The 26,958-nt window shown below is 39.2% G+C and overlaps 3 protein-coding genes across 25 annotated transcripts in view; 1 reads left to right on the top strand and 2 right to left on the bottom strand.

Moving 5' to 3' along the window:
- Window positions 1-20,336, bottom strand: part of LOC139758388 (uncharacterized) — a 39,306-nt gene extending 18,970 nt beyond the window's left edge. For 2 of the 3 annotated variants that reach the window (XM_071679733.1, XM_071679736.1), the window contains exon 1: window positions 18,898-20,336. The gene's annotated coding sequence lies outside the window, so the exon portion shown is untranslated. Of the gene's footprint in view, window positions 1-10,211; window positions 10,243-18,897 lie in introns of those variants that run through there. The other variant, XM_071679734.1, reaches the window with a different exon arrangement.
- Window positions 539-16,663, top strand: LOC139758391 (uncharacterized). The gene is made up of 5 exons (XM_071679743.1): window positions 539-673; window positions 12,186-12,301; window positions 13,062-13,240; window positions 13,612-13,709; window positions 14,808-16,663. Exons 2-5 carry the CDS (start codon window positions 12,196-12,198, stop codon window positions 15,010-15,012), a joined length of 588 nt encoding a protein of 195 aa, XP_071535844.1. The 5' UTR covers window positions 539-673; window positions 12,186-12,195; the 3' UTR covers window positions 15,013-16,663.
- Window positions 20,337-20,486: 150 nt separating the features above from the next.
- The window catches only part of LOC139758387 (uncharacterized), a 126,537-nt gene continuing 120,065 nt past the window's right edge, over window positions 20,487-26,958 (bottom strand). For 19 of the 21 annotated variants that reach the window (XM_071679720.1, XM_071679731.1, XM_071679730.1 and 16 more), the window contains 2 exons: window positions 24,426-24,496; window positions 20,487-24,243 (listed from right to left, as the gene is read on the bottom strand). In XM_071679720.1, the coding sequence (XP_071535821.1) occupies window positions 23,683-24,243; window positions 24,426-24,496 (632 nt within the window). In that variant the 3' untranslated portion in view covers window positions 20,487-23,682. The remainder of the gene's footprint in view (window positions 24,244-24,425; window positions 24,497-26,958) is intronic. The other 2 variants (XR_011714815.1, XR_011714814.1) reach the window with 1 other exon arrangement.

Below are 26,958 nucleotides of genomic sequence, written 5' to 3' on the forward strand. Positions count from 1 at the left end.
TCATTTTCATTATATCTTGTGTTTTGTAAAATAGTTTAGTCTTTCGATCTATTTCAGAAAAGATGAAATATACATACAATGTGCTAAGAGGGAACTAAAAATAATGCGAATAAGCAAGTTTTCAAATCAACATTAATAAGTATATACTGAAATGTTATATTTGTTACTTGCTATTCCACCTACGCCACACTTGCTAGGCTTTAGTAATAATACGGCTTAATATGGCTTTTTCATGTTAGGCTTTAGTGATAATACGGCTTAATATGGCTTCGTTCATAACTGCCTCTCTCGTTCTCTCTCAAAACACATACGTAGTTAGAGAAGTCATTTGGGAAGTATTCAAAAAGGAATGTAAACAGAAGGTAGCCGAGGAAAGCAGGTCAATAGGATCTTGCCAGAGGCCAATTAGCATCATTTACTGACAAAACCAGACATATCTAAATAAGTAAGCATATCAAAAAGGTAAGTGGTAGCTCGCCTGGAAATGTAGCCAGTGGGAAGACTTTAGCCAGAAAAATAGACCCACAGATAGCCTAACCGTCGCCGAGGGTTAGGGGAGGGAGCGAGGCCGGCGCGACGCAGAGAGGTCAGTCAGTCGTGTTTGTTGCGTCGCTGAGAGAGGTGTATTCGAGCGTCTCATCCCGCTGCTTCCTTGAGTGACGAGACTGACAGGGTAAGGTTGAAGGATTGTATTTAGGGCTTTACTATTTTACCGGATATGAGAAGGGATACGTTTAAAGCGGTATCTCCTGTGTTAGTTTGACTCTCTCTCACACACACAAGCATTATACTGTACTGTAGTACTGTATTTATATATTTGAGGAACAAGACTGCTTCAGCTTAATTTAAACCGAGTGCTCAGCTCTCTTGAATGTTAAGTTCCATCAGCTATGTGGGCGAACTACTTCTATATATTACCCTGGTGAACGAAACTTGCTTTACATTTTCCCTGGCGTTAAAATGAGTGGGCCAGATCATTGTGTACCATTATAGATTCATTTCAGAATTTTAGAATGGCCAAATGATACGATGGCAGCATTTCAGGTCACTGTCAAGTTAGCGGTGTTAGACGCGATAAGTTAGCAGTGTTAGTCACGACTAGGGCAACTTAGTTTACGTTGTCCACCTGCGGATTGGCCGGAATGTCTGTCTGCAAGGGAAGTATTACGGGCGAAGGAAATGGCCTATGGTCTGTATCAGATTCTGATACAATTACTACATTGTAATCGACGGCAAGAAGTTACTACTTTTAGTCCTGAAAAATGTTATGATTGTTAACGATGGTTTGATTAATTAGGAAATAACTATTTAGTTACATTAGCAGACCTGTTTTAGTGGCGGGGTAGGGTATAAGGTGGGTATGCACCCTATCATCTTCGGGGAGAGATCAAGTAAGGTCAGCTGTGTTGCCAACTACTGCGCTTTTAATCGTTCATAAATGAGGACTGGAAATCAGTTCGATAAGGTCATGTCTGCCGACTTAAGCTTATAGGTCAGGAAGTTTCATAATTCTTAGGCGCTTGATCGAACGAAAATCAGGCGGTATTCATGAGTTGGAGCACTAAAAACACAAGTTACAGATAATCATTCCTGTGTAGGTTAACTTTGGGGTAGAATCTTACGAGACATTGATCAAGCCCTTCACTTTGGTTGCTGGCAACATAGATAAGTTTTTTCTGTAATCTCAGTAGACATAAGCAATAAGCCAAGCTCCTGGGAACGTCCCACAAGCATCGGGCTCAAAACCCTTGTCACTGGGCTTGTGAGATAAATGCCCTCCCACTGAGACTTGTCCCTAGTAACATGGGTTTTTTCGGGTTTGTAGGTCGCGCAGCGCCTGGAGGCGGCAAGCCTCGCCCTAACCGGCTCCGCATACCTTTCTTGGCATTGCACCTTTTTTTCAGGATTTTTCATTACAAACTAGTTTTTTTTTTTTGTCTTGCCAATGACTAACCACACCAAACTGTGACGTGTTTAATGACATAAGCATTATAACTGGGATACTGCCAAACATTTGCTTGAAGGAAGCAATGGGTAAGTGGTGTGGTGTGTGTGTGTGTGCATCACAGAAAGATAAATACACCAAATTTTGCTGTGTAGTAAGTATCCAAAAAGAGGAAGAGGGAAGGTTAACATCCCGCATGTGTGACAAAAGAGAGATGGGGCTAAGTGTCTGAGTGATGGGGGACTGACAAGCGCTTACTAAACTCCGTTGCGCCCGGAGATAGTCTAACCCCGGCTCAACACCGATCGCGGACCGAAACGTCTTGCGCTCTAGCTAGTGCTGTCTGAACTTGGCCGTACAGTATGCGATGGAAATGAGTTTAAGCACTTCGTGGCAGTCTAAGGGTTGGGTATCGTAACGCTCTACTGGATGCGAGAGGATTGTTACCCTTCGCTTGTGAGGAATGTCCGTAACTCCGACAGTCTTTTAAAAACATTAGGCCATAAATCTTGCATGACTGACTGATTATATCTTTATACCTATGCAAGCCTTGACATGCAGTCGGACTTGATACAAGACTGACTCCTGCTGAAGAAATCTGAACATTTTGGATTGAACTCAGGGCTCAAGGAAACCATAGTCCTCCCCTCAATCTACGTCTTCAATGTAGCCGACTTTGCCTCGGCTTCCGAAACGCTCACTTTGGTAAATGAACAAGTTCTCTATCATAGGGACTTCTGTCCCTTATTCAGGTGCCATGCTTGTGTCTATTTACAGTATAGACAGGAAAACATGACTGGTAGATATTGATCTTATTACCCAAGCGTTGACGTGAGAACCATGAGCTGACCTTGATAATCCAGGAAACAGAATGGTAACTACTCCCTTGAGAGACTATGCTCTTGATGTGTTCAATAATTTCGAATAATCAACCTTAGAGACCACATACCAGTCTCGTGTTCCCAAGGAACTTGATGCCGATCGCAGAGGCATATTTTGAGCCGTGGAGCAAGGGCAGGTACAGCTGAGACAGCCGGTTTAGTGTACCGTCAACGTATGAGGTCAATGTGCCCGCTGCGCGCGAGGCCCAGCCTGGTCCGTTAACCCAAACCTACCATTGGTTGGCGGATCGGTGGACGTCACCAGACAGACGCCGGGGCACCGAGTTCTTGATGAGCTCTTTTCCAGACACGTTCGAGTGAATTCACTAAATATGAGGACCCATCATATGATATCACCTATCATCACGCTGACGTGAAAATATTTCCCTCGTCCACAGGAAATGGTTTGCCCGTAGTACGTGCGGGCTATACGCAACACGTACCCCTAGTCTAGTAGACGTAAGCTAAAATACAGACGTTTCTTCCAGTGTTAAGGTAATCTTCATTAAGGATTACCAGTAAAACAGTGGTTTCAATGATTCATACGAACTGCTAATCACAAGAGGTGACATACACTACTGATAGATCTACGTTTATATAGAGAGACGCTCACACAAACGCACTCACACCGAGGCAAAATGTTTCTTGCAGTGTCACTAACGCGCCAAAGTAATTCGCCTCACGAATGTTAACCAGGGGCTAGACTTCCCGCAGGGCGCTGTGAAGAGAGTCATCTGAATCTCTCGAGAACGCTTGTTATCGAAATGAATCACTGAGTGCTCTTGGGGATGGCTGTTGTGGTAGCAAGAGAGACCAGAAATAGTGAAGTGTACATGAAGTTGAGAAAACTTTTTTCTTCTATGGAGGCGCAATTAACATAATTCGTAGACTTAAACTAGGTATTTGCGAAGTCTGTTTTCAAATGTGTTTAAGTAGAAACTAAAGCTTGACATGTCGTCTGATCTAGATCACACTAACCAAGGTGACAGACAAACATACAATTCCAAACATGGAATATTCATTTGCCATCGTAAAATTAGAAAAATAACCACACACTGAATACGTGAATACTTCAGAGGAAACATATGGGTGACTACAAAAGGAAAAGTTTGTCCGAGGAAAGATATAACAAGTTGTTAGACTCGAAGTTTGTTTAAGAGTCATTTGGTTCATGTTGGTGGGGTAGGAGTGGATTGTTCTGCGTGGGAATGCCACTCTGATTCGAGCTACGCTTGGAACAAAAGTATGTCGTCAATTTTTTGGTGTGTGGATTTATGTTTATGTATGTCTGTGTATCCGTGTGTAATTAGTTATTTGTATACGGAATGAAAGTTCTATACTCGTGGGGTCCCATTTCTCGAATAAGGCTGTATGTTCTTGTATATTATCGTGATCATATACCCAGTCGTCAGTTATGAAGGCTTGATGTTTGCCCGTCCTTTTGTGACTCGTAATTCGACTGTTGAACTTTGTTCGAGTCGGTGAGGCCGTAAACGCAACCCCTTAAGTCGTGACGAAAAACAAAGTGGCCACTGTATCTGTACCATCACTCATCGTTTTTGAAAAGTGTTCGACATAGAGACCCCGGCCGTTACTGAGGAGTGACCGTTATACACATATGTTCGTTGTACGGGTTGGGGCTGTATGATCGAGGGAGGGGGAGGGGTAAGTACTTCGCTCCTTTACCATTGAAGATTACTCGTCTCGATAATAATAATAATAATCCCCAGGAATTGTTTTGCTTCAAGAGTGTGGATCCATGTTGTTTCGTTGTATTTATTACGAATGGAAATCGTGTGAAAGACAAACGCCCTTAACTGGTCGAATTTTCCATCGCCACGGTGATCTGATATGCTCGGCCGGGAGCTCCCTATACCCAGGTGCCCATTATACCCAGGCCACGCACACTTGCACCGCTATATGGCCGGCCCAGGACCTGCTATGGTGCTAGCATATCAAGGAGGTGACTCTGCATACCTGAGGTGGCCAGCGACATCACACTGTTGACCGGGATGGTGGTGAGGGCCTCCCGTTCGACCTAGTACGACCCGCTACTTGCAGTGGCCGTCAACCAGTAGACCTGGATAAACCTGGCACCCAGCGGACCAGTCTCCCGGTACCCCCTGGCAAACCCGTGTGCCCACTTGGACCTCTTTCCCATAAGACTGACTAGATCTGGTAATATCCTCCTCTCTACCACCTACCACCACCCAAAATCCATCGAGGACTGAATCCTCACCTACTCTTCCCCTGTTTATCTCCCCCTACCATGCATGAAATATGGCGCTTATTTACACTTAAGACAGTCTGGCCGAAAGTATGGCTGGGTGCCCTCGTGGTGAGCCTAAGTAATTAGGTCCTCCAAGCAAGGGAGAGAGAGGCCTTAAGGAGGGTGGTGGTTTGGAAGGAAAGGAGGTAAATGGGTAACCCTAAGAGGACGAGTCTGGGATGGGGTGAGTGTGGGGCAGTAGACCAGAGGGATTCTTCACACCTGGAGGGGTAGTGTGAGGGGTGGAGGCAGGCGGGGGTAGTAGGACCCGTTATCTGCCGGTGGGGAGGGTGTTGACCGAGGCCGCCCTTGTACCTGCAGGTATCTGATCTGACCCCACGTAGCAGAGGCCGCCTGGTAACTGCCCGCACACTTGTAGATGCCTAGTTAGTCTAGAAAGTGCGGCTATTTAGGGCTATCTAGCTGTTTCTATACTGGTGTGTATTTCTCTGTGGCGCTGTATGTGAGCACGCGTAATTCTAATTGAATACTATCAAAATACATAGATCTGACTACAGTAATGTATTATGCATTTACAAGTCTATCAAAATACATTGATCTCTCTACATTAATGTATTAATACATTTATAAGTCTTGGTATGTATTTAATTTGATCATCCGTCAGTTGAAATGCCACAACGTATCATACGTTCTCTCGAAGAAAACATGTTATGACGTAACATCCGTACACCAACCAGCCCTGTGCAATTAAAGGGTCGGTATGGATTATGTACAGGAAGCTGGCGAGGGAATACTGGGTCGTGGCAGCTCTTTAGGCTGCCGGCAGCTAGACATGGGGAAGGCGCCATGATATATGGTATTAATGTCCGTGTGTTATACCCACATGATTTATGATATTTCAGTATTACGCATAATGCTACAGGCATAAATCTATTAATCTATTTTTGTCTCCAATAACTTGTTGTATAAGTAATGAAATTCCAAATGTTGTCCTTGAAATGCTTTATAAATGAGACAAATATTTCGACTAACAAAACCTCTGACAAGCATGTGATCATGCTGTGAGAAAGTAATGTACATTGTTTAAGGTGGATAATGTTGGCTGGCGAGGGATAATGTTAGACTGCATTAAAGCCTAGGTAATCAACAAAATGGCATGTGTGTGTGTGTGTGTGTGTGTGTGTGTGTGTGTGTGTGTGTGTGTAGAAGCTGAAGCGCACTCACATCCCAGACATGTCTTTAAGCATGAAATGTAATATGGTTCTTATTTACCGAGTGTTAAGCGACTTTGATGGTGGCTAGTAACGCTGAAAATGTCATTTGAAGTGGTCTGAAAGGATATGTGTTGGGGTTAATGAGATGGACATTTGGATTGAAGGTGTGTAATATACTGATAATTTTGTATGGATTGTAGTTATGGTGGGAAGATCCTTTGTATATATATATATATATATATATATATATATATATATATATATATATATATATATATATATATAAGGTGATAGAAGGGCATGAAATGGGACTATATTGAGAGCGTCAGAGATAATTAGGTTATGAAAAGAATCGTCAAAGTTGTTGAGAGAAGAGGTAAAGGTTTGAGGAGAGTATGGAACCTTTCAGTGGAGTATCAAGGACAAACCAGTACAACGCGGATAGGAATTTTTCCCCCCTAAGGCGATAAAGCTGGTTAATGATGATGGCGTTCGATCGGCCAGGTCTGTCTCCGTCTGGCACGGGCCCACCCCTGCCTTACGACGATCTGTTCTTATCAAGAATTAATCCGTTGACTTGAAATACTATGACCTTAGGGATAAACACAGGCAGGGATGTGTACACGGTGTGTGAATGAGAGGTAAGACCAACCCCTCCCAAGAGCGGGAACTTTCCTGGCATATTTTCCCAGAGTTGTGTAACAAATATCTACGGTCGAGCCATATGAATAACCTACTGAGCACGACAGGACGACCCCTGATCACGACATTACGACCCCTGAGCACGACAGTACGACCCCTGAGCACGACAGTACACATTGGATAAGCTGCGAACAGCCAAGGTACAGTTGCAAAGACTGAGCGCTCACACCGGAAGCATAAAACTGGTCCACGAAACATCATTACCACTTAAGCCTCAACACAATTTTTTTGCGAGCAAAACTTGTGCACGTGACATTTCCTCGTGGAGGAAGGAGAGTGTGTGTGTGTGTATGAGTGGTGAGTGGCATGGCGGGAATTTCCAGAGAACAGTTACGTAGGCCACACCTAACCTGAACACCATGCCTCATAATACAACAAAGTGAAGCGTAGTCACTGTTGGATATGGGGTTATTAATTTTTAATTTCCGTTTGGTCACTGATGTTTACAGTACATTTAAAGCAAATAATGTCTTAACTCTTTCCATCCATTCGTCTGGAGTCAGAGGAGTATATATGTAGGTTAGCGAGGCTCGTATAACCGGTTCTTGGTGCTTGAGGAGCGAACTCCTACCTTGCCCCATTTCTGAAGTCGGCAGGGACGTGGTTCTTTCGGGCCAGGCACAGCCACAGGAAAAGGCAGAGGCGTGGCTTCTTAAGGGCCGAAACTGACATAGGAGGAAGCAGAGGCGTGGCTCCTCAGGGGCGTGGCTCCTCAGGGGCCGGCACAGACCCAGGAGAACTCCAGATCAAGGTCGAGCAGAGGAGTGCGCTCGAGGCGGGTTATTATAGTAACGTACAAAATTAGTTATAGCAGAACTTCGAACGCTTGATTATATCTAAACTCAGTGTTTAGAACTTATTCAACATGACTCTAGAGCGTCTTCAGTAACATTCTGTGGACTGAATGTTTCTAGGGTAGGTTTTTGATGGAATATCATGTTTCCCTCAATTATAAACCGAAACCCTTACAAGGAGCGGGTGTACTGTCTGCTCCAGACCCTTCTATCCGGTTACGGAGCCTTCCCTACCTGTGAATTCTTGTACTTTCACGATGATTCTCCGAGTACCGTAATAATCTCACTTATATAGTGATGAGACCAAGAACGGCAAGTGGCTACTGGGTGTCCCTAGACTGTCACCTTGAGTACACGTAGCGAGCCATCCACATGATTTACACAAACAGCCTAGCCGCCACCGCCATCCTCCCCCAAGCGGGAAGCTATCCTCCTCGAGTCTTATCATACGATTCGCCATTTCCCACGTCAGCGAGGTAGCGTGAAGAACAGGGGACTAAGCCTTTGACGGAAATCCTCACTTGGCTCCCTTCTCTGTTCCCTCTTTTGGAAAATTAAAAACGAGAGGGGAGGATTTCCAGCCCCCCTCAGCTCCCTCCCCTTTCAGTCGCCTACTACGACACAGGGAATACGTGGGAAGTATTCTTTCTCCCTTATCCCCAGGGATTTAATATATATATATATATATATATATATATATATATATATATATATATATATATATATATATACACGCAGATTATTACGAAAATAAGTTAGCGTGGATGCCATGTAGTAATAGTTAACAAGTAATACACAAGAGCTGAAACGTCGCCAGGCTCTTGGATGGGGTATGTGCCTAGTGCAACAGTAACCTGGCATGGACTAGGACAGAACTAATTTCTTTGCACTGTACGTACAATGAAGTGGATTGTAGTACATATGCTGAATTGAGGATCAAATAGCTAAATTTCCGGAACAACTTTTGGTAAGTGTACGTGACTTTACTACTGTATGCTTGACAGAATTGAAAGCATTGTTGCAAGTACATTAACCTGTCATCAACGATTTTGTGTAATTAACGATTAACGCGCATTCAAGCAGTACAGTATTATGTGAGGTTTCCGTTAATGTTCGTGTTCGTTGGAGTTTGCAATGGTCGATCGTTAACTTTTGAAAATAATGGGAGGTTTAGGGAATCATCATTACAGGTTGTAACCATCATAATTCGTTATAATTCCGTAAGGCGCAATCAAGATTTTCTCTAAACGTTATTTCGGCTGATACGGTATATTCGGTTTCGGAAAAATATCATCCCAATTGCACTATTCGTCCTTTTTACCAAATGGTGTTGTGTAACACACACGAAACAATAAACACTGGCTTACCTATTACTGCAGTAGAAAAAAAAAATAAAGTGTATACTTGGGATCTTCATAGATTAGAATTAAGGGTATGCTGCGCGTTACTCGTCTCGCCATGACCCTAGAGGAGGAAATAGCCTGACAGTAGGTAGGTCTGCCCTACAATGTAGGTGTAGCATGAGGCAGAACCACGTGAGATATATACCAGTGGACAGCCACAGCGGCGCGTATATGGGTCGAGGCGTCCGGACTTAACCGACTTCCAGCGTGTTTGTGGTCAAGCTAGTGTTGATCCAACCACGGCGGTGTGTATTTATTATGTAAAGGAGTGTAGACTCCAAATTTAGACTCGACGGGTTGTTATGAAAGGCAAGGGAGAGATCTGAAGATCTTTCGTATTTACAGTCCCGTTGAAATGATAATGTTGGTAGCCCCACCATTTGTCCACTCTGCACTCGGCAGGCATTATAAACGACGCCAGATGCTGACCGCTAAGCATTAAATGACCGGCATTTTCAGACACCACGTATTCTAGACTCTCAGACTGTCATTACGGTGAAGTGGACTGGTCAAGATTCCGTCGGTCTGTGGATGATTACCCGCAACACAAACGAGAAGCAAAATCAACGACGCTGTCTCAAAAGATCTTTAAGGTCGGGTGATGAAATGCCCATTCCTCCCGGCTAAACAATCGTAAACAGATGAGATTACGTGGGGCTTCAAAATGCCTGTTCCTCCCGGCTACACAATCGTAAAGATGAGATTACGTAGGGCTTCAATGAGTGCGACAGCTATCTGTCATAACTGAATACCTTTGAACGCAAGAGTTAGGTGAGAGGAAAGGTCACACTTTGGGGAGGCTGGGTTCATGCTTGGTGATATCGCTCCAAGATTTAAGAGGCCTCAAGAGTTGTGCCAGTACTGACATCATTTTAGATCTCTGGTTGCAAATTGTTGGTTCAACATTTTTTCATCTTAAGTGTTTGCTAATTTCAGCGTCACGAGTCAAGTCATCCCGTGAAAAATAAGTGAAACCGTGGGATTCATTACTCTGTCAATTGATGAAACACATCTAGAAATTAACAGGCTCCTTGAGTCTTACCTGACATCCAGTGATAGAGATTTTACTTAATTTTCACTGTTTTTTTTTTTTTTTTTTTTTATACTTTGTCGCTGTCTCCCGCGTTTGCGAGGTAGCGCAAGGAAACAGACGAAAGAAATGGCCCAACCCACCCCCATACACATGTACATACACACGTCCACACACGCAAATATACATACCTACACAGCTTTCCATGGTTTACCCCAGACGCTTCACATGCCTTGATTCACTCCACTGACAGCACGTCAACCCCGGTATACCACATCGCTCCAATTCACTCTATTCCTTGCCCTCCTTTCACCCTCCTGCATGTTCAGGCCCCGATCACACAAAATCTTTTTCACTCCATCTTTCCACCTCCAATTTGGTCTCCCTCTTCTCCTCGTTCCCTCCACCTCCGACACATATATCCTCTTAGTCAATCTTTCCTCACTCATTCTCTCCATGTGCCCAAACCATTTCAAAACACCCTCTTCTGCTCTCTCAACCACGCTCTTTTTATTTCCACACATCTCTCTTACCCTTACGTTACTTACTCGATCAAACCACCTCACACCACACATTGTCCTCAAACATCTCATTTCCAGCACATCCATCCTCCTGCGCACAACTCTATCCATAGCCCACGCCTCGCAACCATACAACATTGTTGGAACCACTATTCCTTCAAACATACCCATTTTTGCTTTCCGAGATAATGTTCTCGACTTCCACACATTTTTCAAGGCTCCCAAAATTTTCGCCCCCTCCCCCACCCTATGATCCACTTCCGCTTCCATGGTTCCATCCGCTGACAGATCCACTCCCAGATATCTAAAACACTTCACTTCCTCCGGTTTTTCTCCATTCAAACTCACCTCCCAATTGACTTGACCCTCAACCCTACGGTACCTAATAACCTTGCTCTTATTCACATTTACTCTTAACTTTCTTCTTCCACACACTTTCCCAAACTCAGTCACCAGCTTCTGCAGTTTCTCACATGAATCAGCCACCAGCGCTGTATCATCAGCGAACAACAACTGACTCACTTCCCAAGCTCTCTCATCCCCAACAGACTTCATACTTGCCCCTCTTTCCAGGACTCTTGCATTTACCTCCCTAACAACCCCATCCATAAACAAATTAAAAAACCATGGAGACATCACACACCCCTGCCGCAAACCTACATTCACTGAGAACCAATCACTTTCCTCTCTTCCTACACGTACACATGCCTTACATCCTCGATAAAAACTTTTCACTGCTTCTAACAACTTGCCTCCCACACCATATATTCTTAATACCTTCCACAGAGCATCTCTATCAACTCTATCATATGCCTTCTCCAGATCCATAAATGCTACATACAAATCCATTTGCTTTTCTAAGTATTTCTCACATACATTCTTCAAAGCAAACACCTGATCCACACATCCTCTACCACTTCTGAAACCACACTGCTCTTCCCCAATCTGATGCTCTGTACATGCCTTCACCCTCTCAATCAATACCCTCCCATATAATTTACCAGGAATACTCAACAAACTTATACCTCTGTAATTTGAGCACTCACTGTTATAGTCCAAATATACGTGCGATATTGTCGACCAGCTTCTTTAGTCCCCCACGTGTTAGAAATAAACTCAGGAAGTCTTCTGTTTACCATTCACGTTACCACTGGAACTCAGACAGCGAGCAATCCTCCCAGCTACTGTATGTAGACAAAATCATAGTCACATCTTGATGTGATAATGGATACAAGGTATATCTCATCTGTTAGGGTATGTTAGATGAGGTTCCCACATTTTCCTCCTGGGTTTCTTAACGCTCCTTACCAACGTCTTAGTTATTACCGCAGAATTGATTGATGTTATATCTCATTAGTGCCCCTGTAAGGATTCTCTGGATATGAGAATGTTTCTTACAAATCTATGGTATTTTGTGCTACCGTTAAACCACATATTTATCCAATTTGATTTGTTCACTTACCAGAGTTGGAAGGATGCGCGTTCTGGCGGTGCTGATGGTGGCTGTGTTGTGTGGGATGGCAACGGCCGGCAGGACCAAAAGATACTTCTTCGTCAACCCTGACGCTCCCATCACGTTAGGTAAGTTTACAAGAATCACATGATGTCATTATTATAATTCTACTCTATGGTAGTTGCAGATTGCCCGTGTGTGACAGACTGGACAAGAAGCACCACATTCCATACTGACATGCATTACACGTACGCCCTACAAGTCTGCGTCTGCCCCACCCTTTCATCAGGTTGCCTTATGTTTTGTCAGCCTCTCATATTTTAGGATATCTCAGCTTACTCTCAACCATCTCGATGTATTTCTTTTTCGAAGCTAAATATTGTGGACCTTCTTCATCCTCTTTGCCTTCATTTTTAATTTCTCATTTAAAAAAGCACCATTATCTTTTTTCCTTGACTTGTCTTTCTCCTTGGAATTACTGTTCGCTAGTTCGGTGCAGTGGCGAACAGTCCCTTCTTAAGACTTTCACCCTTTTCCAGACACCTTTCCTACAATGGCGAACAGCCCCTTCTTAAGACGTTAAACCTTTTCCAGTCACCTTTCCCAATGCGTCCTCCCAAGTCTTTCCTCAGAACTCCATACCATGAAGACATGAAACATCCAACACCCGCAGGGATGAACTTTTACCAAACATAAATCTCAAACAACTGTCATCCAAACAGATGACCAAGACGTGTTCTCTTTACAGTAAACTGATATACACCATTACGGCCAAACTCAATTGTAAGATATGGTAATAACTTTATATAAATCTTGAAGTAAAACTATTAATTAATCATTCTTAAGTAGGAGATCTGCTCTTGCTATGACCCTCCCGGCCTTCGCCAGGCTTCTTGCTCAATATGCCCATCTCGCTGGCCCTGCCCACGCTGGCCCCCGTTGGAGGACGATCTCTCCAGCTGTACAACTTGGTCGAGGAGGAGGACGACCGGCCTGAGGAGCTGCTCTGGGACTCTGCTTACGAGCAGCAGCTGAACCGCCTCATTGCCTACTTCGCTCACCTCGAGGTACTATTTGTCTCAATGGGGTGGATGGTAAAAATACAATGGGCATTTTCCCCAGTGGTAAAACATGTTCTGAGAAAATTTAATGTTTCTGAGACATGTTTGTCTCTTCACATACTTCCTATATGAAATTTAATAACGTGATGCATGCAAAAAAATGCACCTCATGTCTTAAATTCGCAAAGCTACATGTAATTAAAGAAGCAAGCAAGTTCTCAATGATACTGTCTATTTAGTGAAATGAGGTGGATGTAAGTTCTTTTTATTCAATGAAAAATTACTTTGCAAAATCAACTCACTGAAAAAATATATGAAACTAGAAAGGGTGTGTTTACACATTCTTACTTGCTATTGCCCCCTTTTTTTGCTCACAGTTGCCATCATTGTCCTGTCAAGAACGCCTCTTGTGTGAACTGGCCTCGACACCTGAAAGTTTCTCTCCAATTGGACAAATCTTCATGAAAGAATTAAGGTAAGATTATATGGGGTGGGTTTAATTAAGATTTTGATAAAAGGAGCCGCAGTACAGAATATATACAGAACAACATGGTAAAATGAATATTAAAGAAGGTTAGTGGAAGAAGATAGAAGGGTTTAGAAGCTGAATTTGCCAGAAAAAGTAATGATGGAGGGTAAAGAGTAAATTATTAAGCCCCAAGTAGATGTGAAAATGATGGTATGTATTGATAAAGATAAAGCAAATGAGAGTCTCTGAAGAATTAGTAATTAGAAAAAATCAAGCTATTCTGACAGAAAGTGAATAATAGTAGAACAGAGGTATTTGTACTGTGGAAGTATATTAGACAAACCTGGGATAATGAAAGTAACAAGAAATGAATCTTGTGTGAGATGGAGGAAATATTTTAAGAAACTGATGGGAAGTGATGGTGAAAGACATGTTAACTGACAAGGATGAGATAAACTTTTGTGACAGGAAGACATTACAAAGGGGAAAGTGAATAAGATAAAAAAAAAACTTAAAGAGCAGGACAGCTGGGTTTTATATATGGAGGATTGAGTGAGATGATAAAGATTGGAAGTGAAACTATTGTAGATTGCAAACTGTGTATGGAAACACACAAAAGTAGTGAGGTGCCTAATGATTGAAAGAAGGTGGTCACTGTTCCACAGCATAAAGGGAAGAGGAGTAAAAGTGAGTGTAATTAGTACAATTGAGTATAAGAATCATATAGTAATAAGTCTCTTTAACATAAGTGGCAAGGTGTTGGTAAGATGGTTATAGATCATATTAAAAGTGTTAGTGTATTCCTTGGTGGTAAAGACCGAGGTGGGTTTAGGAAGGGAAAAGGGTGCTCTCGGTTTTAGAAAGTAGTGAAGATGGTTTAGAGAAAAAGATATGTGCAACATTTATGGATGTAAAAGAGATGTAAATTCTTTTAAAGTACAGTCAGTACTTAACTGTAATGATATTATGTTACCTAATACCTGGAACTTATGAAAAGAAAATTAACACTGTCATTTACAGCATTATAAAATGTGTATTTTTTTAGCACATGTTGGTTATGATTGTATGATAAATGTCTCCCTCAACCATTTCATATCTGCACAGACTTCTCCATGGACCTGTTACAACAACTGCAGATTCACTAATTTGGCGTTATATGTCAGCGGCACGTGAAGGTTTTGCTTCCCCTCTTGAGGTTTGTGCTACTGCTTACCCTAATTGCCCATTGGCAGCTGAACGTATCCTAAATATGCCTGTCCTTAAAGTATGGCAATACATTTCTTCAAAACTAAATCTGCAGCTTGTATGATGATGACAAAAGATTAAAGAAGGAGTGCGTAAATATTCTTTTCTCTTACAAACATTGTATTCAATGATGTGATTGAGCCAAGAAATTATTGTCCAGGAAGCTGAAGATTTATCTTTTAAAATTTGTTGTCAGTTGCATGATATTTTGATTGGTTACCACTTTCTTCTCATTGAAATACAGATTTTGCAAATAATATATTTAAAATCAGAATTTCAGAAAAATTATCATTATACCTTTTGTAGACAAAAGAATGTGTAGCGTGTAGCATATGATGAAGCCTTTATATATTTCTGTACAAATATTTATTTACATCCGATGATTAATCAGTCTACACATTTTCTCAACTCCATATTCATTTACATGAGATGGACATGGCATATAAGATTATGCACCTTTTTGGGGAATCAGATTTGCTCAGGTACAGTTCCTGACACCAACCCTGCAGTTTAATTCCCTGAGGTAGACCACTACAAGTTTAAAATACCTCAAGAGTCACAGAGTAAACTTTGTAAGATGTAATGAGTTTGTCCATTTGGTAAATGCCATTGTTAAAGGTAAGGATTTTTTTTTTTTTTTCAGATATGTACTAAAAATATACCACCCTATAAATTTCTTTTTGAAAGTAACTTTGCCAGAGAGTACAGGTAAAATCAAGTATTGCATAATTTTAGCTCAAGATGCTTTGCTTCTATGTAGTAAAATATTTCAACTGTTAGCTTTAATTTCTTTGTGTATGCACCTTCAGGGTTTTGCTGCTTTATTATAAGCATTGAGCTGTAAGCAGGTAATAATTTTGTTATCGATTAGTCATTTGTTTCTGTCAAAGATTAATGGATTCATCAGTAATATTATACAAGAAAATCAAGAGTATCTTCAGAATGAGTAATTTCTATAATTTTTTGTTAATGAAAGATATAATTACATTTCACTCATGCATCAACATTCAAATATTAAGTGTTTTTATGTCTGAGGTCTGGTTTTGACTAAATAGTAATATACAGATTTTTATGTTGCAAATTTTTGAAATACCATGATGCAAAAAATAACTTACTTGCCAAACTCGTTAGGAATTTTTGCATTGTCGTTTGTTTTAAGGTTGTGAATATAAAATGATATTCTGTGACATACTCTTTAAGGTATTCTTGTAACTATTTTCCTTGCTGGGTAGGTCATTAAATGATGCTCAAATAATAATCAGGGCATTAGTAAGGCTTACATCTTAGTGGAGTTATATCATCCCTATGCCTTTCAAAACTGAAGCAGAGGGACATTGATTGTCATAAAAGTTATTCTTTTCATGTAGATATAGTATATGTAAGGCCAGTATCTAGACTATATGTATAATATTGTTACTGAAGATGCTGCCATTAATGGTTTGGGCATTTATCGTATGATTCATTCATATTCTTTATTAGACCAAGACTTTTACAGATTGCACTGAAATGGCCAAATTGAGTCTTGTGTATGTATAGCAGCAATACATTTCAAACTATTTCATTATAGTGTAAACCATAATTGTTGTCAGAAGTAGAATTTCTTATAAAGACTAATTTTGCAAGTTCTCAGTGTCTGGGTTTTATGTTCAAAATACATTTTCTTATAGTGATGAGATTGTTTTGAATATTTGCAATAAAGTAGTTTTACTTTTGAATATGAGCTTGAATATCCCACTCAAAGCTTTTGATGATTTGGTCACGAAATACATGTTGTATGGAGCTCACACCAAGAATGTTGCAGAGGTGGCACATTCGTTTTTTTTTTCTTTTTTTTTACTATTAATTGGATATGGGAGGCCTACATATCCTTTGAATGGGGCTTAAATGTGCAGAAGAGAGAAAACCTCTTAACTAGGAAGGTAGATTATCATCACACAAGTCTTGGAAATCTTCATTCAACAGATCAGGCATGTAAAAACTTAAGCAATGAAATATAATGAGGTAAATACATGAGTACTGAAATCAGATTCTACTTTGAACTCACATCTTTGGTTGCTCATAATGAGAGTGAAAGTAGGGAAAATATCCTCCAAGTTACAAAGGAGTTTGTTTCCTCTGAGCTATGACCACTTCTTTTGTGTTTAATTTCAGTTTTCATGGTGAAAACTTTAGAATGGTTGAATTATGCTCTGAAAATGTAGTAAACCAGTTCATTAGCTCCTACTTTATGTAGGACATTAGGTAACAAGCAGGTTACCTTCACCCCACAACCTTTAATTTTTGTGACAGGATGCAACCTAGAAAAAGAGGTTTTAACATATTGTCTTAAAAAACATTCATTGGTTCAATGAGTTTTGTATTGTCATGAGAGATTAGCAGTAACAAATTGCATTGTCATGACAGATTAGCAGTAACAAACTGGTCTGCCAGAAAATAAGTAAGGAGGGCAAAGGATATAAAACTTCCAAAGGGTGTGCAAGGATGTGAAAACCCTATTGTACATGAAATGCTGAAATGAACACTGTGCACTCACCTTGAAGCTGAGGATACCGGATCCTGTTCTTTGTTGAAGAGGAACAAGCACTGACAATATGAAATTAACAGAAGTGACAGAACCTCAGAGATAAATTAACTTTGCACCTAAATCTCAATCCATCATGGCAGTATGGAACATCATCATATGTACAAAGGGAAGGATGAAATGATATGCAGATAAAATAAATGAAGAAAGTTTGCTTTTTAAAATTAAAACTAGGTTTTATTTGGATGAACAGCAGAAGAAATTACTGAGTTCTAAGCATGTTGCAGACTCAAAAGCATAAACAATTTAAAGGGTATAACTCCTTGGAGCTCAAATAAATAGAGTGGATATTGCTGTCTCCTGCAGGGGAGTAGAAAGGAGCCAGTTAGAAACTGCCAAGTTGTTTGAAGTTATTTTCATTCTAGAAAACAGAACTTCAACTATTCTGGAGTGCTCAGTAGGGCACTGTCCTTAGCCCTAGCAGGAAAAGAGTGTGATGATGCTAAAGCTTATAAATTTTCTAAACATTTGTAAGACAAGTATAATTTTTCATTCTCTAAAGCCTACTATAATATATACAAAGACCAGAAAAACATGAATTCCTACTTTTAATCATGTTTGCAGAACTAATGCGCTCAGATGAAGATTGCTGGTTAGAAAATACATGTCTGCAAAAGCTTGTATCAATGACAATTAAAGAACTTGTAAAACTTGAAGAAACCAAATCAGGAAAAGCTTAGCTGTAAGTTTGTGATGAAACTTCCATTCATGAAGATCAGCAGAAGCAGTACTCATGAAATTATCAAAAGGCAACCTACTAAATGTGTTGGGGATATTTTGTAATCTTTTAAGATTTGAATTTTTCCTTCTAAACACAGCATAAAAGCTAGAACAACCAGCAAACAACCTTTTCCAACAGGAATAACCTCTTAACTTACTTTATTTGCTACCCTCTGAATGTACAGATATTTGCTAAGAGAGGTAGCCAAGGATGCTTGCGTAAAAACATTTCTCCGTAATATATTATTTTTGAATCCATTTCCAGGGTGTGGATTAAAAGCACAGACATGCACCTTATCTGGGAATTAATTTTACAGGAATGGGGTCCCCAGCCTATTCAGCTGGAAAAGCATAGGGATGCTCAATTCTCTTGGGTAGACTCAGTTCCCTATCTGTCATTATTTCTGACTGTTGTTACCTTAAGGAACTCCCTCAAGGGGGTGGCCAGAGCAAAAATCTCTGTGTCTGGTGAACTCCACTGCCGCTTTTTAGCCTTTAGTATACTAGGCTTAGTTCCCAGCCACCTGAAATGGAGGAATACTGCATTGATCATTGTCTAACATATTACTATTGTCCTGCAGCTTTGATTATTTTATATCTTGTTGCCCCTGTATAGTCCTTAACTCTGGGATTAAAAAAAAATCTCACCTGGAGAATCACTGGGTAAGCATCAATTTGACCTCATACTTGAAAAACTAGTGAAGTCCTGCTGAATCTCCCAACCAGTTTGTATCAATGATTTATATTCAGACTATCATTGAGATTTCATTCCAATGAGCTTTCAGCAGTCAGAGGCACTTCTGGAACTGAAATGTTGAGAAAATCTTTGTATTAAGGTGCCATCTTAACAGCAGAAGATAAAAGATTTTTTTCCCAAACAACTGTTCCTCATATTTTTCATAGCTCCAATGCAAAATGCATGTAACATGAAGAAAAATAATTTCCACTGCCTGCTTACCTTTCTGAGAAAGCTCTGAATCTGACAAAGCTGCTGTTTCTTATGACAGCATACGAAAAATAATTTGAGAAACTGAATACTGTATTTTTAAAGCATTTCATTTTGCTATCAAAACTAAGAGAAATGCAATATTATGGGCTTTAAATAAACATCAATTATAGAATGACCCTTAACACCTCTATATGGATATATGCAATGAGCAATGCCTCTAGATGAATAATTATGCATCAAGTTTTGTGCCTCTACTTCAAAGCTTTGTTTTAAGCCTGGATGGCAGTTGAGGTAGCAGTGCAATCATTTCTCATCAGTCAATCATCCTCAAACCATGCAAAACAATTTTGTGAATTCTTTATCAACAAAATTGAATGGCTTTTGGCTAGATTTAGAGGACAAGTTAGATGATCCTGAATCATCTGATATATCTTTAGATCTTGTGAAGAGTAATTCGACGGACACTAAACCTTTTCAGCATTAAAAGCTGACTAAGATGAGGCATGAGAGTTTATTAGCACAAGAGGAGGCAATGCTGCTTGCACCCACCTGACCTTAAAAACACTGCATCCGTCTGGTGCAGCTTTTAATTTCAACAACTTTAATAATTTTGATGTTAGGAAAATATTATCACTGAATCACATTGATTATAACAAGAATTATGATTATTATAAAGGGTAAAACTCATTTCTTTCATACATGTTCGCCACTTCCCTCGCCAGTGAGGCAGTGCCAAGAACAGATGACTGAGCCCTAACGGGAAAAATCTTCATAATCATCAGTAAAATTTTTTCATTCAAGTAACATACATGATAAATTATGCACAGTGGCAACTAACTTGACACTCAGCTCTTACTCACACTTTTTAGCATTTTGTGCAGAAACATCTGTAGAACTTTGACCTATTGTTTAAGTGAAAGTAGTGGAGGGAGTATACTTCTGAGGTGATTTTTATCACTGTTATTTGGATATCTTTGAAAATGTAAAGTTAAATAAATATTCAAGCAACTTTAAAAAAAAACATGAATTTTGAGGGTTGGAATGAAGCATTTGGTTAAGGGTTAAGGTGTTAAAACAAATGTGGCCATATACGAAGACTTAGTGGGACATATACAGTTCATACAATATTTACTTAACATCCAGTATGTATGGAAGCCATTAAATACCTTTTGCATAATGGTTTCTTAAACGTTTAGATAATGTAATCAATGAGTATGAAAACTTATAAACCTACAAATACATATACCTAATGAATATGAAAACTTATAAACCTATAAATAAAACATACTGTATAATATCTTTTATTACTGAATACATACAGATTCACAAATCCTCTGCATTAACACATGTATAGTTACTGACTATATACTCTCTGACTAGATAATAAAGGACTAGTAATATTGCTCGTTTCTACTACTGCACACTAAACCAAAACCAACCAATCGTTGTGCCTCATATTTTCAATATTTACTGGGCTATCTCTGTTACAAGACTCATATATGGTATCAGAAAAAACCCAAATGCTAAAAATTTTGATAGGGATCATAGAATAGCTAACTTATACACGAGTAAAAAAATAATAAATAATCAAATAACTGGTTATTTCCTGGTAATGATGAAAACAAGTCATACCGCTGAATTAAGGACAGTTACTAACATTTACATCCCAAGCAGATATATCTTCAAAAATATACCTTTTTCAACAACAACATAGGTTATGATTATGTATTCAGAAAACTAAGACAACCCCTGTGATATCTTTTTAATGTTTTACATGTTTGACCTTCATGTGCATTTTTTATGATGAACTCACTTTACATCATTACTATCATTCACTGACATCCATATTTTTCCAGTGTTATTTAGTTTTGGACAGTACAGTATGGAAGTTTATTTTTCCTACTGCATCTGAAGCTTTTACTTACATAGAATGACTGAAAAAGATTTACTGTAACTGACCTGACAATATCGAACCCCTCCTGCTCATGTGATATGGCTTGCTTTCTGAGTGGCTTTCACATTTTCACACTCAATGATTTCTGCAAAGGGACTTCTCACTTAAAAAAGGAAATCCTACAGATGATGTCAGTTACTTTAAGAATAAATGTAAATTGGTATGAATGAAATTCACAACACTCCATAACTATTAATCTTAAAAAGTTATATCATGGAACTCTACATTCTCCCACACTTTGCTAATCCACTAACACTGTTAAGAGAAATTTATGTGATGGTGGACAAACATACAAAAACTAAGAAACTTTTCTAAACATCTTATGAAAATGACTTAGATGTTATACCCTAAGAAAATTAATAATAACCAAAAATAAAACAAATAAAAAATTGCAACTATGATGACAAATGACTGATAATCCTCCTTGCTGCTGAGAAGTTAAATGCAAAATCTCTAACTGTGTTTGATACATCATAATTGTAAAGTACCCATGTACAGGTTCTGCCCTATTCATCATACAGTGAAAACATATTTAGCTAGTGTAAACATATACTCTTTAAAAAGGAAACTCATGCTATAACAATGAGTAGTCATATGTAAACTATGTTAATCATGGCTCACTGATGACCACCATTTTGGGGACCTTCGTAAATCACAAGCAGTTTTGCTGTTCATCACTAATGGAAGACCTATTCCATATTCTGCCCAAACCCATAACTGCTGATAATCCATAATCACCTTCAATAATTGCATGTTAAAGGTGAAAAATCTGACAAATACTGTGAGAGACTTGTCATTAGATGTGCAAATTCATGGAAATATCAGTCCATAGTTTACTGCTTGTGTAATAAAATGAAGACAGTCTTCAAGTTATTCTACTGACACTGCTAGGGCATTGGCTGGGCTAAAAATTTTGAAATTTCTGCAAATTCAGCAACTCTTCAGGATTTTGGACAAAACACAAACATCAGACAATACATTTCACCCATAAATTATATGTCATCTTGTGAATTTAAAATGGGTAGAATCCCTTGTGACACAAAATTGTTTAGCCGAGTCATTGCTAAGAATATCAAAAGTTCTGTAAAATGTGCTCACACAGTACTATTCCTAATCCTGTCCTTGAAGTTCAACAAGAACAGAATCAAGATTTGTTGATGTAGAAGAAAAAATACAATGTTGGCTGAGCATTCTTATATCCCCCCAAAAAATTGTACTTACTAAAATTATAACTTTTGCTAAGTACTGCTGAATATCACTGCATATTGCAGGTATAGCACTCAGTTTCATTGTCTTCACTCTGAAACTTAACCTTACCCTGAAGTTCAACTGCAGTGACTCCGACACATATACAGGTAATGTATTCTGAGAGTTGTATCTCCATTAATGTTTGATTGTTCACAATCTCTCCTACCAAATAACTCATCTTATATGCACCATATAAAACGAATTCTGAATGTCTGTATCACACAACATAGACTAGACGGTGAGGTGACTGAAAGACATTGAAAAAAATTCCACAATAGAAAATGGATATTCATGACATCTGAACCACATAATCTCATTCCCATTTCTTCATAATGTTTCCAGTCTATACTTCCTGCAATTAAAACATGAAAGACCGTTAAGGTGTTTAATTTATGAAAAACAATGAATCAAAACAAGTTTGTACATAAAAAAAAATTAAGTTTATGTTTATCAATTCTGTAGTCCTTATTTTTCATTGTATGGTATGCTCTAGTATTCTTCAAGTTGGCTCTGCCTTTTCTTAGATTTTTTCAATGATTTTTCCTTTTAAAGTATGTTATGCCTCTTATAGTAATCACAGCGCAGTGGCACATACATAATCTTACCAGATTTTTTTTTGAAAAAAGAGCAAAAGTAAACAGCATGCATAAAAAGCACAATATAAAAGTGTAGCAACTTCTATTTATATTTGCCTTTGTCCATACCTCATATATCTGAATCTAATTAAGAACAATCACTCAAAAAAATTGTTTTTAAAATTTTGTATTATTTCGTTTTTAATTCGTTTTTAATATATTAGTATTTACCAGAGGTAGTCATTGGCCCTCACCATTCACGTCAACCAATTCTCAGTTCATCTGGGAAAAGTTGTGCATCATACTCAAAGCCAAGGTATATTATCACAGGGTAAAACAGATCAGTCAAATGACCTTTATCATTTCATAATGTAGCACTTATCTTGCTGGTAAATTCTCACACACCTGACTGGGTACACTGACGATCATAATGATAATATTATCAAGTGATGTTTCAGAAGACCTTTGGTCTTTGCTTTGATTTACAGTGCAATAGTGATTTATGGTCGGAGAATAGAAAGGGTCATTAGTTTTCAGCAATGTTCTCTGACAGCAAGGTAAATCTTATGCATATTAGTGTTCACTGTACAACTAAACTGGACACGAGTAATGGACATACAGTTCATGACATCTAAAATAGGGAACTTCCTATATGATGTTCATCTGTACTTTTTCCCACTAGCCTTTTTCACACAATGCTTTTTGTTTCACTCACTGTCTGATTGTGAATGTTCTGTGACTTCTTTTGCAGATTCTGTACATGGTTCTAAGTCTGTGTTGTCTGTGTTTGTATTGTCTGTTGCTGTTTTATTTGTAGATGAAGACTGATGAATGGTACTGGTTTCAAGTGTCTGCTGGCTGGGAGCAATATGCTTTTCCTGTACTTCCTCTTCCCCTTGTATTTCTTCATCTTCAGTAACTTGTTCTTGTTCCTCTTCCAATTCTTCATCTTCCTCTTCTTCATGCTTCTCTTCCTTAACCACTTCTTCTTCTTCAACCACTTCTTCTTCTTCTTCTTCTTCTTCAACCACTTCTACCTCCTCCTCCTCCTCTTCTTCCTCAGCTGCTTCTTCCTCTTCTTCAGCTGCTTCTTCCTCTTCTTCAGCTTCTTCCTCCTCTTCTGCAGCTGCTTCTTCCTCCTCCTCTGCTGTTTCATCCTCCTCATCAGCTGCTTCTTCCTCCTCCAATTCCTCTTCATCATCCTGCACCTCTTCTTCCTGAACCCTATGATTTCTCGCCTCCTGACCTTGTAACTTGGTAGCCTCACTCTTAAAAATGGTACAGGTAAATATATCAAAACAATGCAGAAATAAACTAAAACAATTCTTAATCATAAATATTCTTTGGAGCAACTTCATTAGAAAACAGTCTTGATCAAACAAAGAAAGACACTATTAAAATTTCTATATAAGGCCCTGGTATTTCATAGATATATGGTATTTCTTCCTACCTTAGCTGCAACAGGCTCCTCAGTAGAAGGCTTTTCTGTGGTAGTGCTAGGAGTGTGGGCATTCTCTTCGTCTGCAAAAATGGTACGTAATAAAAGCAAAAATGAAAAATCAGTTATTCATATATACAGTACTCTGTAATATGAATGAGAAGGGCCAATTTAAAAAAAATGGTATTTTAGGTACCTGTTAAATGCTAATTATCACCTTTTAACAGTACATCAAACTAAACTCACAAAGGATAGGTGGTTTTGACAAACGTACACTTATATTCCTGTTTCTCCACTTTTTTTCATTCCTAAATGATTATAAAACATTTATGACCAAAGTGGATGGTCTAACTAATGAAGTTGTGTACCACAACAGTTTTAGTTTCCTAAAAACTAAATCTTACCGAGTTATTATCAATTTTACAGTGCTGAGAAAAACATATTGATTAAAGTATCATCACAACTTATCAAAAAACTAAATGAATATAGGTACTACTAACATTACCTCTTCAAATCATCTTCCACCTCAAACAGCAAATTCCATGCAAAATATTTTTAAAAACTTACAAGCAAATATTAGTCAGAACACAAACCTCTTTCAATTCAGCAATTTCTTATCAGGTCCTCTCTAAATTTTAGTTGGTTCTTCATCAAACACTGCATCTTATACTCTACTCAAGCATACAGAACAAGAGTGTACATGCAAATATATACTAACAGACTGTCATACCCTTGTCATATATATTATTCATATATCATAAACATTTCCCTCATCATCTTTTGGGAGAGAAACTCTATCAAAGGACAAAAAATTGGGAAAATGTGAAATGTCTTGGGTAAACCATGGAAAGGTCTGCGGGGCCTGGATGTGTGGATAGCGAGCTGTGGTTTCGGTGCATTACACATGACAGCTACAGACTGAGTGTGAATGATGTGGATAGGGAGCTGTGGTTTCGGTGCATTATACACGATAGCTAGAGACTGAGTGTGAACGAGTGTGGCCTTTGTTGTCTTTTCCTAGCGCTACCTCGCGCACATGCGGGGGGAGGGGGTTGTCATTTCATGTGTGGTGGGGTGGTGACGGGAATGAATAAGGGCAGACAGTATGAATTATGTACATGTGTATATATGTATATGTCTGTGTGTGTATATATATGTATACGTTGAGATGTATAGGTATGCATATGTGCGTGTGTGAACGTGTATGTATATACATGTGTATGTGGGTGGGTTGGGCCATTCTTTCGTCTGTTTCCTCATGCTACCTTGCTAACGTGGGAGACAGCGACAAAGTATAATTTTTTTTTTTTTTTCAAACTATTCGCCATTTCCCGCGTTAGCGAGGTAGCATTAAGAACAGAGAACTGGGCCACTGAGGGAATATCCTCACCTGGCCCCCTTCTCTGTTCCTTCTTTTGGAAAATTAAAAAAATTGAGAGGGGAGGATTTCCAGCCCCCCGCTCCCTCCCCTTTTAGTCGCCTTCTACGACACGCAGGGAATACGTGGGAAGTATTCTTTCTCCCCTATCCCCAGGGATATACAAAGATTATACAAAGTATAATATATATATATATATATATATATATATATATATATATATATATATATATATATATATATATATATATACCCACTTCCAGTCTCAGGAGTTCCTTCTACCTTTATGAAAAAGGAGGGGTAAATATGCTTTGAAGTTTCATGGCCTGAACATGCAGGAGGGTGTGAGGTGTGCAAAGGACAGAGCAAATTGGAATGGTGTGATTTATAGGGGATGATGTGCTGTCAAAGGGCTGAAACAGGGCATTTGAGTGGTATGAGGAACCATGGAAAGGTCTGTGGGACCTGGTTGTGGACAGAAGGCTCTGGTTTTGATGCATTATTCAAGACAGCTAGGAATGGATACGAGTAAATGAAGACAATTCTTTGTCTGTTCCTGGCACTACATTAATGATGTGAGAAATGGCCAACATGTAAGACAAAAATCAATTTCGATCTCAGCATTCTTTGTAATGATATCCAACTATCTATCTGTATCTGACACCTTTCCAATTGGAACTCCCTCATGAGGGTGGCCATGGCAACAGATTCTCCATAACTAAAGAACTCCAGTGCCACTTCTTAGCCTTTGGTGCCTCACCCTTAAGAGGCCACAGGCAGAGGGCAAGTCTAGTGCAGTGTTTGCAAAGGCTCCTATCTAATGTTCCTAACGACTATTATCTACTGCTCCTACCAATTTCCCAAAAGGCAGGGCTAGCACATAGTGCTCTGAAGGAAAATCTAGAGTTATAAAGAATGAGATGTGAGAGTTAAGTGTTGTCAGTGTTACATGTGACAAGTTGAGATTGTATGTTTGTGGACAGAATGTCAGTAGTCCACATGTTAGTGAGGTAACCAAATCCACAGCCTTTTATCCAAATAGATCCATTGAAATCTATTTCATTATCTGTTCCTAATATCCTTGTTAACACAAAATATGATCTAAAGAATATGTTTTCCATATGATGGTGAATAAACATCACAAACTCCTCCAAACCAACATAATTC

This window comes from Panulirus ornatus, chromosome 30 (assembly GCF_036320965.1).
Source record: "Panulirus ornatus isolate Po-2019 chromosome 30, ASM3632096v1, whole genome shotgun sequence".
NCBI lineage: Eukaryota > Metazoa > Arthropoda > Malacostraca > Decapoda > Palinuridae > Panulirus > Panulirus ornatus.